Source organism: Triturus cristatus, chromosome 9, assembly GCF_964204655.1.
Source record: "Triturus cristatus chromosome 9, aTriCri1.1, whole genome shotgun sequence".
Lineage (NCBI taxonomy): Eukaryota > Metazoa > Chordata > Amphibia > Caudata > Salamandridae > Triturus > Triturus cristatus.
This window is the reverse complement of record NC_140592.1, coordinates 523559644-523576039: the sequence shown is the minus strand read 5'-3', so window position 1 is coordinate 523576039 and position 16396 is coordinate 523559644. Positions and strand designations below refer to the sequence as shown.

At 43.1% G+C, this 16396-nt stretch overlaps 1 protein-coding gene across 2 annotated transcripts in view; it reads right to left on the bottom strand.

The window, feature by feature from the left end:
* LOC146798232 (endothelial PAS domain-containing protein 1-like) overlaps nucleotides 1–16396 on the bottom strand; it is a 522541-nt gene that overhangs the window by 32610 nt on the left and 473535 nt on the right. For both annotated transcript variants that reach the window (XM_085625511.1, XM_085625512.1), the window contains one exon: nucleotides 7346–7463. In XM_085625511.1, coding sequence (XP_085481637.1) covers nucleotides 7346–7463 — 118 coding nt within the window. The remainder of the gene's footprint in view (nucleotides 1–7345; nucleotides 7464–16396) is intronic.

Here is a 16396-nt window from a genome sequence, read left to right as displayed (position 1 = left end):
ACATTATGCAGCTGTGGCTGATGAAGTCTGCAAACCCGACTGTTTTAACAAAATCAGGTGGTTTACCAAGGTTAGATCCCTATTCGCACCAATAGGTTTAGGGAATTCATGGAACGCCAACGAACCCTGTTCGTTACCAAGTAAAAGGCTGCTTAAATCTCAATATTGGAACAAGGTGGCTCAGACTAACATAACGCAGTCACAAGATGGTCACCTCGCAACTGAATTCATGGACTTTAAAACCCAAAGTGTACACTAGCAATATTTGGAGGTGATTACATTCCCACAGGACAGAAAGCTTTTTATCCAATTTACATTTGGATCACTTCCTGTGAACTCCTTCACAGCTGAGTGGCAATGACCCCTATCAGGGCAGCTACATTGCTCTGGTTGCCCCAAGTCTACTGAGACAATGGCACCCATTTTTTAGGTTTGCCCAATGTATAACTCCCCGAGACGCAAATGGTTGGCACCTGTTTGTATGTTGCTGGGTACATGATGTCACCAGGAAGCACTGCGTATTTTAAAATCGGATTCAAGAACATTTGTTGCTTGTGCAGTAGCTACATTTCTTGGAAAAATGTGGATAATCAGAAGGCACACACTTAAGAAGTGATATTGTATGCCTTAGAGTTCCCCCTCTCCATTTTCTTAAACTCGCTAATCGAGAACATGCCAGCAACATTAGGATTTTTAACATCGCCTGTGGTCCGATCTTTTTTTAATGATTTTATAGTGGGATCTTTAATGCACTTTAAAAGGGCCTTCCCCCTTGGTTAACTACACTTTTTATCTTTTTATCTTCTTCATCGTTTATTTTAACAATTTTTATCTTGACTGTTATTTCGCTGAATAATAATTTATTGTAATGCATTTAATGATCATTTGTCATGCATCAAACACGAAGTTTTGTACTGTAAGCATTTGCACTTTTACGGTTCTAACACACTTAAGGTGTTATTGCAATATAGTCATGTCTACCATTTTGCACTGTAAGCATTTGTACTGTTATGGTTGGAATGACCGAAATAAAGTTTGACTTGACTCGGGCAGTCCGGATGCCTTTCGGAACAGATTCGGTCTGCTCGAACGGTTTCTGGGCATCACAATCGGTTACTGGAAAAACTTTGCGATTCGGTAGGAATCAAGGGTTTCAAATTGGATTCGACAATACTGAATCCCATCCAGAGCCATTCCAAACAACATCGTAATTGGCCCCTAAGTTTTTAATTAAAGTTAGCCTGACTACAGACCTCCATTGAAATGCATTTTATTTTGCCAGGTTTTCCTTTTTATTGCAGGTTTATTATTTGTTAGTTAGAGAAATGTTCATTGCCTGTATTAGCCTGCTGATAGAAAGGCCTGGGGTTAAACTTGGCAGTGAACGTAGAGAAACAATGGTTAAAAGAGGTCTTCTGTCCATCATGTACCAGAGGGGCAAAAGGTTGAAGGTTGAGAACTGCAGTCTCAGTTTGATACTTTGGGAAACTAATGTTTCAGATGCACTCGAGTAATGGTTTGATTGCTCCCTGGTGGTTTGAAAAGATATAAGGACATTTCTGAATCTCTTTTTACTTTAAACTGGTGTTCACAAATTTCGAGGCAGTTGCGATTCCCTTTAGACTTTGAGAGGTACAGATCTCTCTGCTTGACTTATTCTTGCAAGCGTGAAGCTTTATGCTAAACACTTATTCCCTATTTCCTAGACTTCCACTGAAGTCTGATCATGCTGACACCGTTTATGCTACTGAATTAGAGGCTCTTGATAGATGATCCTATATTTAAGCTATGCTTAGAAGATAGAAGGGAAGTGTCTTTATAGAACATCTGTTTGCTTTAGTTTGTTTCTGTATTGTTTTGGCCATCACAATTTTGTATCTCTTTTTATAGCGCCTTAAACTACTGATATATTTCAGCGTACTCATTGTATTGATGTACTTGAACTTATTTTTGGCTCACATAAATACTGGATTGATTGGTAATCCAAATAAAATCCTTTAACGATAATCAGCTATTTCTGGCCCTTATTGTGAAGTCACATTGGATTCACAAGTTAGAAATGTATTGTTCATATCTTCTTCCTTTCACTGTTTCACATCAGCAAACAAAGTTCCATATGACCAATGGGGAAAATTCTTTAACAAATTTACTAAGGAGGTTATTATAAGTGTGCGTACTAGCGGTGGCAGTCCAACCACCGCCCAAATTGCTGGTCCATTCACTGTATTTCGAGTGTGGTGAATGGACTGCCACAGAACTGCTGCCTCTAACAGGATCCCATGATGGTGGCACAGCAGAAAGAGGCAGGAATATGCTGGCGGTGCCATGCCCCATTCCTGCATAGTGTGGCATGCACAACATGGTGTGTGCCACATCTTCCAGAAATTTGCTGCCAGGGCTGTTACGTCTGCACTTTGCTGTTAAGGCTCTCATATAAGCCTAAAACAGTTGATGAGGTGAGATCATCGCAACACCGCCCGCCCGCCTGCCTTGGATTCAAGTTGGAATCCAGCAGGCAGGTGCATCACAGACTTGGCGGTCCTTCTGGCAGCTCAGCGGTAGCAGTGCTGTAGAAGGACGCAGAGCTCATAATCGGCCCCTTAGAGTTGTAAGGCCCAGTGCCCTTTCACTTGTAAATAATTCCTTTGGATTCCTGGCCAGAGACACACTAAACTCAACTCTATGGCTCCTGATAACACCCTCAAGAAATGTTTATTTTCAATCTAGTTTTGACTTTTCTTCCATGGGGCTTAATACGTTTTCAACTAGAATAATCGTCACCACTGATACTAACATAGATTGTAAAATTTCCTAGCTTTTACAGCTGAAAATTTCAGTTGAATTAAGGACTCAGAGGTAAGGATTATCCCAAACGTTTGACTTGGTTCACGTAAACAAAGTTCACTTACAATGCAGATATTGGCGGGTAAATGAGCCTACAAGGGATTTGTTGGATTAAATATTTGTGCAATTACTGCATTCAATCTTAGCAAGCTCTATCAAAGTAGTTTGCAATTCAAATTTCCAAAACCAGATTTCAATTATTTACATATAAACAAATTATCAAAGAATGATTTATCACACGGGTGTGTATATTCAATAGTTGCATTTTATATTTCTCGAATGTAATTAATAAAAAGGGTTACAAGATCATACAAAAGCAAAAAGCAACCAGAAGTTACAGTTATATATATCCTTCTTTGTTAAAATTGTGAACACCTTTTCCAGATAATTCCAAGGCAGTGTATGAAATTCTGTAGAAAACTTTGCCTTTGATACAATGATCTATGAAATTGGTGTAATTGTCGCCATTTCGGTCTACAACTGTTTGCATCCACTAGATCATCTTCAGGACTTTTAAAAATACAGATGAATGACCCTTCAACAGTATTGCAAGTGATTATGACAGCAAGGAGCTCTTCAACATCGTCAAGGAGTTCTCCAACCCCAGCACCGGCAACAACGACATCACTCCCTCACAGGACCTCTGCGACTCCCTCGCCTCGTACTTCCACCGCAAGATCGCCGACATCCACAACAGCTTCGACATTTCACCCCCGCATCCATCGGTCGAACCTTCGCACCCCGCCGCCACCCTCCAGACATGGACCGAGGTGACCCCCGAAGACACGTCACACATGATGAACACCATCCACTCCGGATCTCCGACCGACCCGTGCCCCCATCATGTCTTCAACAAGGCAGCCTCTACCATCGCACCCCACCTCCGAGACATCATCAACACCTCCTTCAACACAGCAACCTTCCCGGAGAGCTGGAAGCACGCCGAACTCAGCGCTCTGCTGAAGAAACCAACAGCGGACCCGACCGACCTCAAGAACTTCCGCCCCATCTCGCTCCTTCCTTTCCCTGCCAAAGTCATCGAGAAGGTCGTCAACAAGCAACTGGCAGCCTTCCTCGAGGCGAACGGATCCCTCGACCCATCGCAGTCCGGATTCAGAGCCAACCACAGCACCGAGACCGCCCTCATCGCAGCCACCGACGACATCCGAGCCCTGCTCGACAACGGCGAAACAGCGGCACTCATCCTCCTAGACCTCTCCGCAGCATTTGACACTGTCTGCCACCGCACACTAGTCCAACGCCTCAACGACACCGGCATCCAAGGGAAGGCACTGGAATGGATCATCTCATACCTCTCCGGCAGAACACAGAGAGTACACCTCCCTCCGTTCCGCTCCGAGGCCACCGAAGTCATCTGCGGCGTCCCGCAAGGATCGTCGCTCAGCCCCACTCTCTTCAACATCTACATGAAACCCCTCGCTGCCATCGCACGCCAACACAACCTCAACATCATTTCCTACGCCGATGACACCCAGCTGATTCTCTCCCTCTCCAGAGACCCCGACACCGCCAAAGCCTGCCTGCACGAAGGGATGACAGACGTCGCTGGATGGATGAACATCAGCCGCCTGAAATTGAACACGGACAAGACAGAAGTCCTCATCCTGGGACCATCACCCTCCGCATGGGACGACTCCTGGTGGCCTCCGGCACTAGGCACCGCACCTGAACCGACGGACCACGCACGCAACTTGGGCGTCATACTGGACTCCTCCCTATCGATGACCAACGCCGTCTCCTCAGCTTGCTTCCACAACCTCCGCATGCTCCGGAAGATCTTCCGATGGATCCCAACCGAGACCAGGAAGACGGTCACCCAGGCTCTCGTCACCAGCAGACTAGACTACAGAAACACCCTCTACGCCGGTACTACAGCCAAGCTTCAGAAAAGACTTCAGCGTATCCAGAACGCCTCCGCCCGACTCATCCTGGACGTCCCCCGACGCAGCCACATCTCGTGCCACCTGAGAGACCTGCACTGGCTCCCTGTCAACAAGAGGATCACGTTCAGACTCCTCACCCACGCACACAAATCCCTCCACGACCTAGGCCCAGGGTACCTCAACAGCCGCCTCACCTTCTACACGCCCACCCGCCAGCTACGTTCCGCTAACCTCGCCGTCGTCCCTCGCATCCAGAGAGCCACCGCCGGAGGAAGATCATTCTCCTACCTGGCAGCTAAGACTTGGAACTCCCTACCCGTCCACCTGCGGATGACCCAGGATCACCTGGCCTTCAGGAAACAGCTCAAGACCTGGCTGTTCGAGCAGTAGCAGACCCCCTTCCCCAAGCGCCTTGAGACCCTTCCGGGTGAGTAGTGCGCGATATAAGTTCCATGATTGATTGATTGATTGATTATTGGTATTAGAATCAAGACCGATAGGAAGTGGCACGAATACCTACAACTTATCCAGCAAACAAAGTTCAATATTGCTTCAACTGAAGACCAGGATATATCCTTCAATATGTAAACTGGTCGAAGATAGATAAATCTGTATTCCCACGATGTGGATCACAGAATCGGTAACGCTCGCTTAAAAGTCGGCGTCTCTGACGTCTCTGACGCTGACTTTTCAAGGAGCGTTACCGATTCTGTGATCCACTCTGTGATTCTGTGATTGTGTTTTGTATGATCTTGTACCCCTTTTTAGTCATGAAATGCGATTAATATAAAATTCAACTTTTGAATATACACACCTGTGTGATAAATCATTCTTTGATTTTTTTTATATGTAAATAATTGAAATTTGGTTTTAGAAATTTGAATTGCAAACCACTTTGATAGAGCTTGCTAACATTGAATGCAGTAATTACACAAATATTTAATCCAGCAAATCCCTTGTAGGTTCATTTACCCGCCAATATTTGTTTGCCCAAGCCGTCAAGGGCTAATTGAGTTTCCCATTTACTTTTAATAATCTTACAATGCAGAGGCAATATTCATTGTTAATTATAATGGTATTGTGATTGTTATTTGGTATTTGTGATATATTTCTTCAATCTGTATGCGGAATATAAATATTTGAATGATACCTCATTATTTGTCTTCGTACAGAACGGAAATAGGATTAAATACAGCACATTCCTGAAAATGATGAGTTGCATTGGCAGCTTATCATCTCCCATATGTTTTATCTGTTTGTTTTGATGTGACTGGTTCTTTTTTCCATAGGGTTGGTTTTGTAGTCAAACCCTGTGACTCATGACACAACCTCCATCATTTACCCTGGCATGTTTTTACTCATAGATGCATGACTTTGTTTGATAATACTCCTATCCCTCTGCAATAAATCAACTGAAAGGGAGTTGTTTACTTTTATGCCCCTCTCTGACTCCCCTCTCTAACTCCCCTCTCATGTCCTTTAGCATTACAAAATCTGGTGCTGATGTCCCTTACAGGCGTCCAGATCAGCTTCTGTAACAGCTCCTCATTAAATATATACATAAGGGGGAAATATTTCTGAAGTGAAAAACCACTATAAATAATATGTGCCACATTTTATCAAGGTTTGTGTCCCTTGTGCCACGCAAGGGGACGCAAGGGCGACGCAAAACCTAAATGAGATTTATCAAGCCATTCAAGGCCACCTTGCGTGGCCCTGACTAACTTGATAAATCTAGAGTAAAGCAGCGCAAATCGCTGCCTTGTGTTACTCTGCGGCAGAGAAGCGTTCCATGGATTCTGACACATTCCCAGATTTACCAACATTGGTAGACCTGAGAATGCGTCAGAATGATAAGCCTTCCCACTAGAGATGCAACGATGCAAAATATCTTTATTTCTCCTCCTTGTTTCCTCTTTTTAACAATTAGAAAGAGAAAAATGCCTCTGAGGATTGTTTTTGTGCAGCAAGGTGCCCCTACCTGCGCAAAAACAATCTTGTCTGCAACGGGCACTAAGCAGCCAAAAGTGCACCAGTGCTAGGAAAGAACTGTTGTGAACCATTTAATGGTAAATAGGGCGCATTCCTACCTTTTCCCTTTCACACAGCGCAGTAAGGTGACTTGCTGCTTTGCGTTGCATGTTTTTTGATAAATATTGCCCTCAAGTCCCTTTGGCTTGTATTTAACAAATGTGATGTAGTGGCTTTGTTAATAGCAGCACATTTGATGTAGTGCCACATTAATATAATGGCATGATGATTAGTGACATCCAAAACACAGTAGATCCTGCGTGTGCCACACAGTGGTTCCAAGAACCTTAATCATTGGCCCAATCCAGAGATCTTCTATCTATTGTACAACAACAAACAATACTGTAAGCTGAACTCAGCAACACAAGCATCACCTCTTTTCCACAGAACCTCAAAGCAGTACACCAAAGTCAAACTCATGCCTGCCACCTAGGGTGGGGAGGTGATTACGAAGGATAGTATGTAGGGATGTCCTGTTACTCATCCGTGTGAGTAAAGTAAAGTGCAGATATAAGGAGGTTTGTGGCATTTCTGAAGGGAGAAAAACTGGCTACTTCATGACTTACCTCGATGGCCTGTGATTGTTCAGGAAGTTCCAAGTCCAGCTTCCGTTTCAGGCTGATGGAATAGTGCTGTGCAGAAGAGACTTTTTCTCCGAGTCTTGATTCACCCATGTTTTCAATTCTGTTTTATAAATCAGAGACACAATTGTGAATACATGCAATTACACCATTTTAAAAAGTGATTTGTGACAAAGATTTCTATATTGCTCAAAGCAAAGTACTTGCTGCCCAGCTGAAATTATTTATCACTTATTGCATGAACGTGTTTTGTGTTTACTGTGGTGCACCCTAAAGTTGTATATTTATTTTTATTTTTGACATTTTAAGACGCAACATTCTTCAAAAGCCTCAACTAGCATACTGACGTTTTATACCATAGGTGGACACAAGAGTTTCATTCTATATGCAGTTTGTCCTTGGCTCCCACCCCAAAAGGGTCAGTCCACACTGAAATTCACGGCAATGTCTAGGATCAAAAGCAAACCCTAATAAGTGGCGACCTTTTGGGGGCTTATTAGTGAGGTGAAAAGGAAGTACCTGGGCAAAGTGAACTAAATACTTAATGGGGGCAGGGATGTCTACAAAATAAATATATTCCCTAGAAAGCTGTTAGCTCTGAAATTTGATGGGACTGGAGCATTGTCAATCATGTTTTCAGCCTACAAAGATGATATGTTCTTAGAGAACTCAACACGCATGTTGGAAATTCAATGACTAGAGGCCCTTTCTGATTTTACAACTCCCTGAGTCTTCTCATGATTTTTGTTGTGCTTTGTTCTTTAACAGCCCTTATGGTTTGATCAGGAGTGGGGAGTGAATTTTATCAAGGGGCAGCAACGTATCTGCATGAAGGGGTGGAATCACCTCATGTAAATGAATGTATGACGGCAGGTCAACTACCAACCTCCTAATCTTAGATTATTGTTTTTTATTGTTTGTTCCTAAGAATGACCTCTAACAGAAATCTCACAACATTTCTCATCACAGTATCACCACTTTCCAGAAAACTCAGGAACATTCATTTTCTAAGCCCTAGGCAATAGGACAGTTTACCATCTTGGCTCTCCTTACATAGGAAAAATGCAATCTTTGAGACCATTTGTTGAAATCCTGTACCCTCTTGTAGTGTCGCAGCGAGGCAGGTACCTGTAGAGGCCATATTGTAGCACCAGCCATGTTTTATGGTTATGTATTTTACAAAAGTGCTACTGAAGCACAATCTACTATGCCTGCTAAACTACCTCGCAACACATAAAATCCCTCTTCCGCTCATTGCTCTCCCTTCCATTTCCAGTTCCGCCCATACACTTCTGCTGCAGGTCAATTTCAGTTTGCACAGAGACAACCCTGATGAATATGTGAAAAGAAGCCCTGACACCGAGTAATTACCTCAATTTACTATAGATCATTAACAGTCCAGCAGATAATATAGGGCACTCATTAGATTTTTGTCTAATGCATGGGTTAAACTATCTCAACTAGCCATCCGTTCAATTTTCATGGTATGGCCTTTGTCCAATCTTGTGACTCACCTTCAAAGAATACAGTTAGAAAGCGTCCTTTAGTGAAACTCTTCACTGCAGACTTAGGGCCTTATTTACGAGGAATTAACGCAGCACGGCGTTCCCTTTGCTTTCCCCTGCACTGGCGCACAATTAGCTGCCATGCGCCGATGCGGGCTGCGTCACTGGAATGATTGTTTTTGTGCAGCAAGGGACATCTACCTGCACAAAAACAATCACAATAGGTGATTTCCTCTTCCTATGTGTGCTGCAGAATGCAGCAGGCATAGAAAGGGGACAACAACGAGGAGAAACGAAAACATTTCTCCTTGTTGCACCTCCCTATGCCTCCCCTGGGGGCGTAGCTTTCTGAAGCATTTCCAGGTTTACGATTTCTCATAAATCTGGGTATGCGACATAATCCCTGGGTGCTGTGTGGGAACACCCACAGCAACACCCATGGCACAACCCTTTCAAGCAAAGTGTTGCAAGTAAAGGGGTCATATTTACAAGGACACGAAAAGCCACGCTGGGTGGCTTTACATGTCCTTGTAAATATGGGGCAGCAGGTTGTGCCACCGGTGCATCACATAAGTGAAACACCGGTGGCGCAAGGGGCTTGTAAATAAGCCCCTTAACCCCTTCGCCGCAGCAGGAATTCCGCCGTGGCGCTGGGGGGGTTTGGGGGCAGGTGCGGTGGCGCTGTGCTCGTGACGGAACCACTCCGTCACGAGCCACGGTTGAGCTGTGCTCATGACGGAGTGGTTCCGTCACGTCTCCACCCACTGCGCTAATCGCCCTCACAGGCGGGGAATTAGCGCCGCATGGGCGGAGCGGCCGCCAACGGCCGCAGCATGACGGAACCACTCCGTCATGAGCACAGCGCAACCGTGGCTCATGACGGAGTGGTTCCGTCATGAGCGGGGAAGGGGTTAATGTATACCTTACGAGAGTTGCCACGTTTTGAGTTTGACCATGTGTGACCATTCTATTTTTTGGGTGTGCTGAACGTGTGACATTTCAATGTCATATGCGATACTTTGAGTAACACTGTATTATAAGTAGATCAAAATATGAGAAAGAGTCATTTTTTGTGCAATCCAGTAGTTTAGAAAAGGCCCTGAAACGATCCAGAATGCAAAGTAACGTTGGCTATTACTCTGGGATTGGCTGAAGGAATTGGTCTCGCAAATCTCTTACCTGTTGAATCATCCCCTCATACAAACGGTAATTTATATTTTTTAATATTTCCTATTCAGTTTGTTTATGTTAAATTTAGGACACCCGAAATAGATTAATCATCAGCAAAACTATCGGGATCTGTAACATTGTTAAATGATTGCTCAGGACTGGGACATCCATTTCTCAGTGACGTCATCTGTCAATGCATAATTACTGACATCATATGTCAATAGAAAGTCAAAAGCAATTATTTTCTTGACCTCAGAGGAAAGAAAGGTAGAGTGTTCCCTGCCAAGATTGCAACTTGCGATCTTGAGGTTATGAACAGCTCTTCGTAATAAGGTCTTAATCTACTGAGCTACCTTTTCATAAATCTATATTATGGCATCACATCTTTCAAACAAAATATAATCTCTTCAAATCTGACCCAGTCAGCTTGTTTTACAACACATCTCCTTGAAACCAGAACACATATATTGAGAACGACCGTCTACAGAAAAGAAACCATGGTGCGAGTTATTTAACGATGTTGGCCTCCAAGGAATATGTTTTGAAATATCGTGTGCCTATTCAAGACTAATTGCTATTTTGGCCAGGAATCAAAAAATTGTTGCTAGGAGACCCCATATTACGATTGATACCAGCCAGTCCTGACTTTTTTGCCAACACTTTGCATTCTGGGAGTTGTAGTTATGCCTTTCTCATAATAAGCTTCCCAGTCTCAACATGCAAGTGGAGTTAGCTCAAAATTCAGGACTGTTTGAGTCCCACATCTACTTATGAAAACAAGCAAATGTTCTCACAGTTCTATTGCAATCGATGTTATAGCAATCGTGCATGCTTAACAGTGAATACAGCATGTTTGTCAAAGCAAGGGTCTGCACAGGATACATATTACTTGCTCAGTGACAGACATCGACAAGGTAAAGAACAGTAAGGTCTTTAATTGTTTTGTTTTTGTTGCAATTTTATATAGTGCGGATGTGGCCCGAAGGCATCAGAGCGCTTTACAACAGATAGAAGGGTACAGTAAGTTACAGTTACAATAATTACGTTCAGACATTTGCATCGGTAGCTGCCACCAAGACAAATGCAGCCACTGGACAATGGATGTACAAGGTTCAAGCATCGATTAGGATGGTGCGGACACACAGTGAAGGTAGTTTTTCTCCGGGATAGAGTACTTGGGTATGGTTGAGGGTGAATTAATCCAGTTGTCTGTCAAACAGGAGGAGAGTGAGTTCCTTTTTGAAGGTGGCTATGCAGGTTGTTAGGCGAAGGGGTGGAGGTAAGGAATTCCAGATTCTTGTGGCACTACCATAGAATGACTGGATTATGTACCGTACTCGACTGAAGGTGGGTGGTTCCAGGAGCAGGGACTGGGCTTTTCTGGAACCCCTATTTGCTCCCGAGATTTTCAGCTTCTCACTTAGACAGGAGGGTGAAGAAAAGCGCAGCGCTCTGTAGGTAATGCAGATGGGTTTAAATTGGGCTCAAGATTCAATGGGAAGCCATTAGAGGTTTAGCAGAGCCGGGAATATGTGGTCAAATTTCTTGAGACCTAACACAAAGCACGCTGCTGCATGTAGTATTGCTCTAAGTGGGCCTAGATGAACTTTGGTAAAGCCTGAGAGAAGAACAATTCCGTAATCTAGTCTGGAGAGGACGAGAGACTGCACCACTGTTTTGAGGCCTTGTTCCGGGATCAATTGTCTGATGCCCCATAGCTGCCTGAATTGGTGTTGTGCACTTTTGGCCATATCTGTGATATGGCAGTGGAGGTTTAGATGCTCGTCAAGGGTGATTCCAAGGGATCTAGCACTCTCGACAATGGCAGGGCAGCCATCCAAGGCAGGAAAGTTGGTCATCCATTCCTGTACTGGTGTTTTTGCTTTTGGAGTTGAGATCAAAAGAAATTCAGTTTTAGTTCGGTTGAGTTTTAGATGATGGTTAGACATCCAGTTTTGAATCATTCGGAGCGTGATTGAAAGGAGGGCTAGGTCTTCAGAGGAAGAGATTTTCATGTATATTTGAGTGTCATCAACGTAAAGGTTGAAGAGAATCCCAGTGTTTCTGAGAATCATACATAGTGGTTCTAAGTAAAGGTTAAAGAGGGTTGTGGTGAGGATTGAGCATTGAGGGACCCATTGATGAACATTGACTGGTCTCAAGATCAAGCTGCTCCTTTTCACAATTTGAGAGCGGGTGGTTAGATAAGAGGTGAACCATGTGAGGACTGTGCCTCCACAACCCATGTGTTGTTCATGAGTGTGAAGGAGGTCCAGATCGTTGACAGTGTAGAATGCAGCAGACAAGTCTAGGAGGACCAGGAGGCAGGAGTTCCCCGGAGTCGAGTATTCTAAGGGAGTCGTCGACTATTTGTAGGATTGCAGTTTCTGTACTGTGGCCCTGGCGGAAACCTGATTGAAGAGAGTCTAGGAGTTGTGATGAAAACAATGCACTGTTATCACTTCCAATGCCTTAAACCACGATTTTCAAATAATTCAAGCATGCTTTAGTTCTCAAGTTTGCAAAGGACCAAGCCCTTTTCCAATAATCGAAACAGACTTGTTAGCAGTTCAAAAGTGCATTTAACTCGTATTTAATTTTCTGGGTTTTATTTTGCATGACCAGCGTCTTGGAATTCTCTTTCCAATTCAACGTTTGTTCCTGAAAGTCACATTTTACAGAAAACAGGAGTGGAAGTGAAGTAGGATGGGTTCTCTACAACGCATGCATATTAGTTAGCTACAGGGAGAATGGACTGCCTCTCACAAGGGGGTGATGCCCAGCCTAAACTCAACAGCTGTGCTGGGGTCTACAATGGTGTCCTCATTGGACATGGGGAGACTCTGAGTTGCATGCACTGCAGAAGGTGAGTTCTGATTATTACGAGGCACAGCAGGTGCAGTTCTATAGATTGTCTGACAGGGCTGGAGGCGCTAGGACAGGGGTCTCTAACTCATAGCTCTGAGGCTTCTAGTTATGCACCAGTCCCCTGGAAGTAGCTTCATGAAGTGCAGCCCAGCACAGTACTTAATTTAGAGGGTCTAGCCATATTGAAGGAGGTAGTGCTACATATCTCCGTATTCTTGGAGTGACCTCCAGTCAAATCAAACACACTCTGCCAGAGTGCAGATTGTGCAACATGACCACCTGTCTCCACTCTCAATTTAACAAAGTGATGTGTAAAATGGTCACTTTGTAAGCCCCTCTCTATTAGTTATATAATGCATGTGAGAACTGGGCCAGAAATGAAGTTCCAGCAATAGCCGGACTCGAGTAGCTACAGTGTGGGACTGCCAAAGACACAGTGGAAGTGTGTGAGAATCATTATGTTAGCAACCATGTATTCAAGAAGAGCAAAGGCTGGGGACATGTAATGAATTACCTGGTTTGTTTCCAACAGTGGGAGTGATCTGTGTATGTATGTATGTGCATTTGTTTAGTGTAAATGTGTATGCAAATATGGGCATCTATGTATGTCTTGGGTCAGTGTCTGGCGTTGTGTCCCTCCTTGAAAGAAGTTGTCTCTTCCTGAAATCCACGCCTGGTGTCATCCTCGGTGCCTGGTGCCATCCTTGTACTAATCATGTCATAATGACAGTTATCATGGCCAGACTGAGAGTATGCTTGGCACAGTTGTGGCCATCTAACACATAATCATGGCCATCCCTGGAATAATAATAATGCCAACGGCTGACATGATGTGGTAATTCTTAGCATTATGTTGGATAGCAATGGCACAATTGTGGCCCTGACATAATGTTGGACACCCTTAGCATAATGTAGAGATATTTGGCATTATGGTGGACATCCCTGCCATGTAAGGTAAAACATGGGCAGAATCTGTCTATGTGATGTACTTGTGCTCAGGAAATCCCAAGCTGACATTTAGAGACCGTGCATGAACTCAGCTTTTTTTTCCAGAATGAGGCAACATCTTCCTTAAGTATATTAACCCAAAATGTAAAGTTCATATCTTATAGAAACCATGTATTTTGAGAAACTGATATGCTGATGTTTGAAAACAAAATTATTGAAAACACGAACTATATTTAAGTTGTTCTTCCGATGATAGTTCATACTGAGTTGTATTTATCCATTTTATAATTTCCTTGTGCCAGTGGGCACTAGCTCTCATGGCTGGTATTCCATTAGTCACGTGGAAGCATTTTAGAATGATAAAGTTGCTCTTTGAATGATAGTTCATACTGAATTGAGAGGATTTATACTTTTTACCATTTCCTTTGTGCCAGTGGGCACTTGCTCTCTTGACTGGTATTACATTAGTAATGTGGAAGCATTTAACTATGATAAAGCTTAGTCCCTTGCCTCCTCCAGTTAAATGAAGAAGCATACGAGACTCAGTGCTTGCCGCCAACCTTGCGTGAGGCGCTTGTGGTCACGTTACTAAAACCTGAAAAACCGCCGGATAGGTGTGATTCTTATCGACCTTTATCATTAATAAATACAGATGTTAAAATTCTAGCAAAGGTATTGGCAAATCCGGGTTCGTTCCAACCCCCTATACGTCCCATAATTTAAGAACACTCTATGCTGTAATGCATGTGCTTGAACCCACTCTGCCGGCAGTTGCAGTGCTTTTGGACGCTACAAAAGCTTTTGATTCTATCTCCTGGTCATACATGTTTGCAATTCTGCACCGCATGGGTGTGCCATTTATTTTTACTAACTGGATCAAACTGATTTATAGTTAATGGTCAGCTTTCGGAGGTCTTTCGTATACAGCACGGCACACGGCAAGGGTGTCCGTTATCGCCCTTGCTCTTTGCACTCATACTCAAACCATTGGCTTGTATTTTGAGGCAACGCTATGCACAGGCTGCATTACGATTTCTTCAACGTCCTTTGGCTGTCTCCATGTATGCCGATGACATGCTGACAATTGTAGGCGCTGCGGTGCCCCTGGTGCCAATTTTTATCATTTAGCTTGGGAGTGCCCAAAGGTGTACGCGTATTGGAGGTCAGTCACACATATTATACACATGATGGTAGAGATGCCCATAGCATGTACTCCACAGCTATGCCTACTGGGCGCGGCAGCTATTATTAAGGCGTCTCATAGGAAGTTCGTGGCTAAAGCATTGCCGTTAGCTAAACGCAGAGTCTCTATGGGTTGGAGGGCAGACCTGTGCCTACTACTAAACTGTGATTGCAGGACCAGGCATACTGTCGGGATCAGCTCATATGTTATGCGGAGGCATTGCCTACGGCATCGAAACCGCGTGATATCTGGGGTCCGCTCACTGCTTATCTATTAACGGTAACTAATGTCTGATGTCCGATCTTTTTGCGAGAATGCTTTGCCCTGTAATGTCATGCAATGCACTGTAAATTACTGTCATGTCTATGTGTTCTTGTAATGCCGAATTATGAATTATTCTGTCATGCCAAATGAGTTGTACAACCTGTATATGCCTTCCCAATGCTTTTTATTTGTATAAATGTACTTTTCTTTTTGTTTACTTTTGAAAATGCACAAATAAAATAAATAAATAAATCGATTTTAATAAAACTATGATAAAGCTTTTCCAGACATTGCTGTTAGTAACCCTGTCTTATGTGCTGGGGTGGTTGGTGTTCTACTACAATAATACATTTTTAAATATCATCCAGTCAAAATATTGTATCCATAATACATACAACTGCAATATTCCCTTATGTAGGAACTGGGGGATCAGGCACTGTTCATTTGCATATCGAATATTAAAAACTGACCTATCCCCATTAACTGTTTTTGCTGTTAGCAAATTTCTAGCTACCATGTGGAATATTAGAAGATGCCTTGTGGCAAAATAAGTTTAGCTATATCAATCTCTATTGAATGGGGCTTAATGTTTTTTTTATTTTTTTATAGGGAGTTGTATTCCTGGTGTTCTAAGGTACAAATGAACAAACTGTTATGATTTTTAATTGCAACTGTAAATTTTATAATCTGTAAAGATTTGTTTTGTAATGCATTGCTATTTCTTTTATGACTTTTTAAGTCGAAATAAAGATAATAATGAATGAATGAACAACTGCAATATCACAAAGGTAAGAATATATAGGTAAATGTAGCCTCATTTATATTCTTAACTCTACATCTATTTATCTTGAAGATATAGGCAAAATATTTTCAAGATATATAAATGTGGAGTTCTGAACAGTAAATCGATACTTACCTATATATATGTACCTTGATGTTATTGTGTTAGTCAATATTTTGGATACAATATTTTGGCACCATTTAATATTGTGACAAACACCTGGGTGGCCACTACTAGTAAGGCTGCAGGGAGTAGTCACTATTACAATTGTCTCTGATGTGGCCACAACTTTAACAATTGTCAAAGTCATTAGTAGC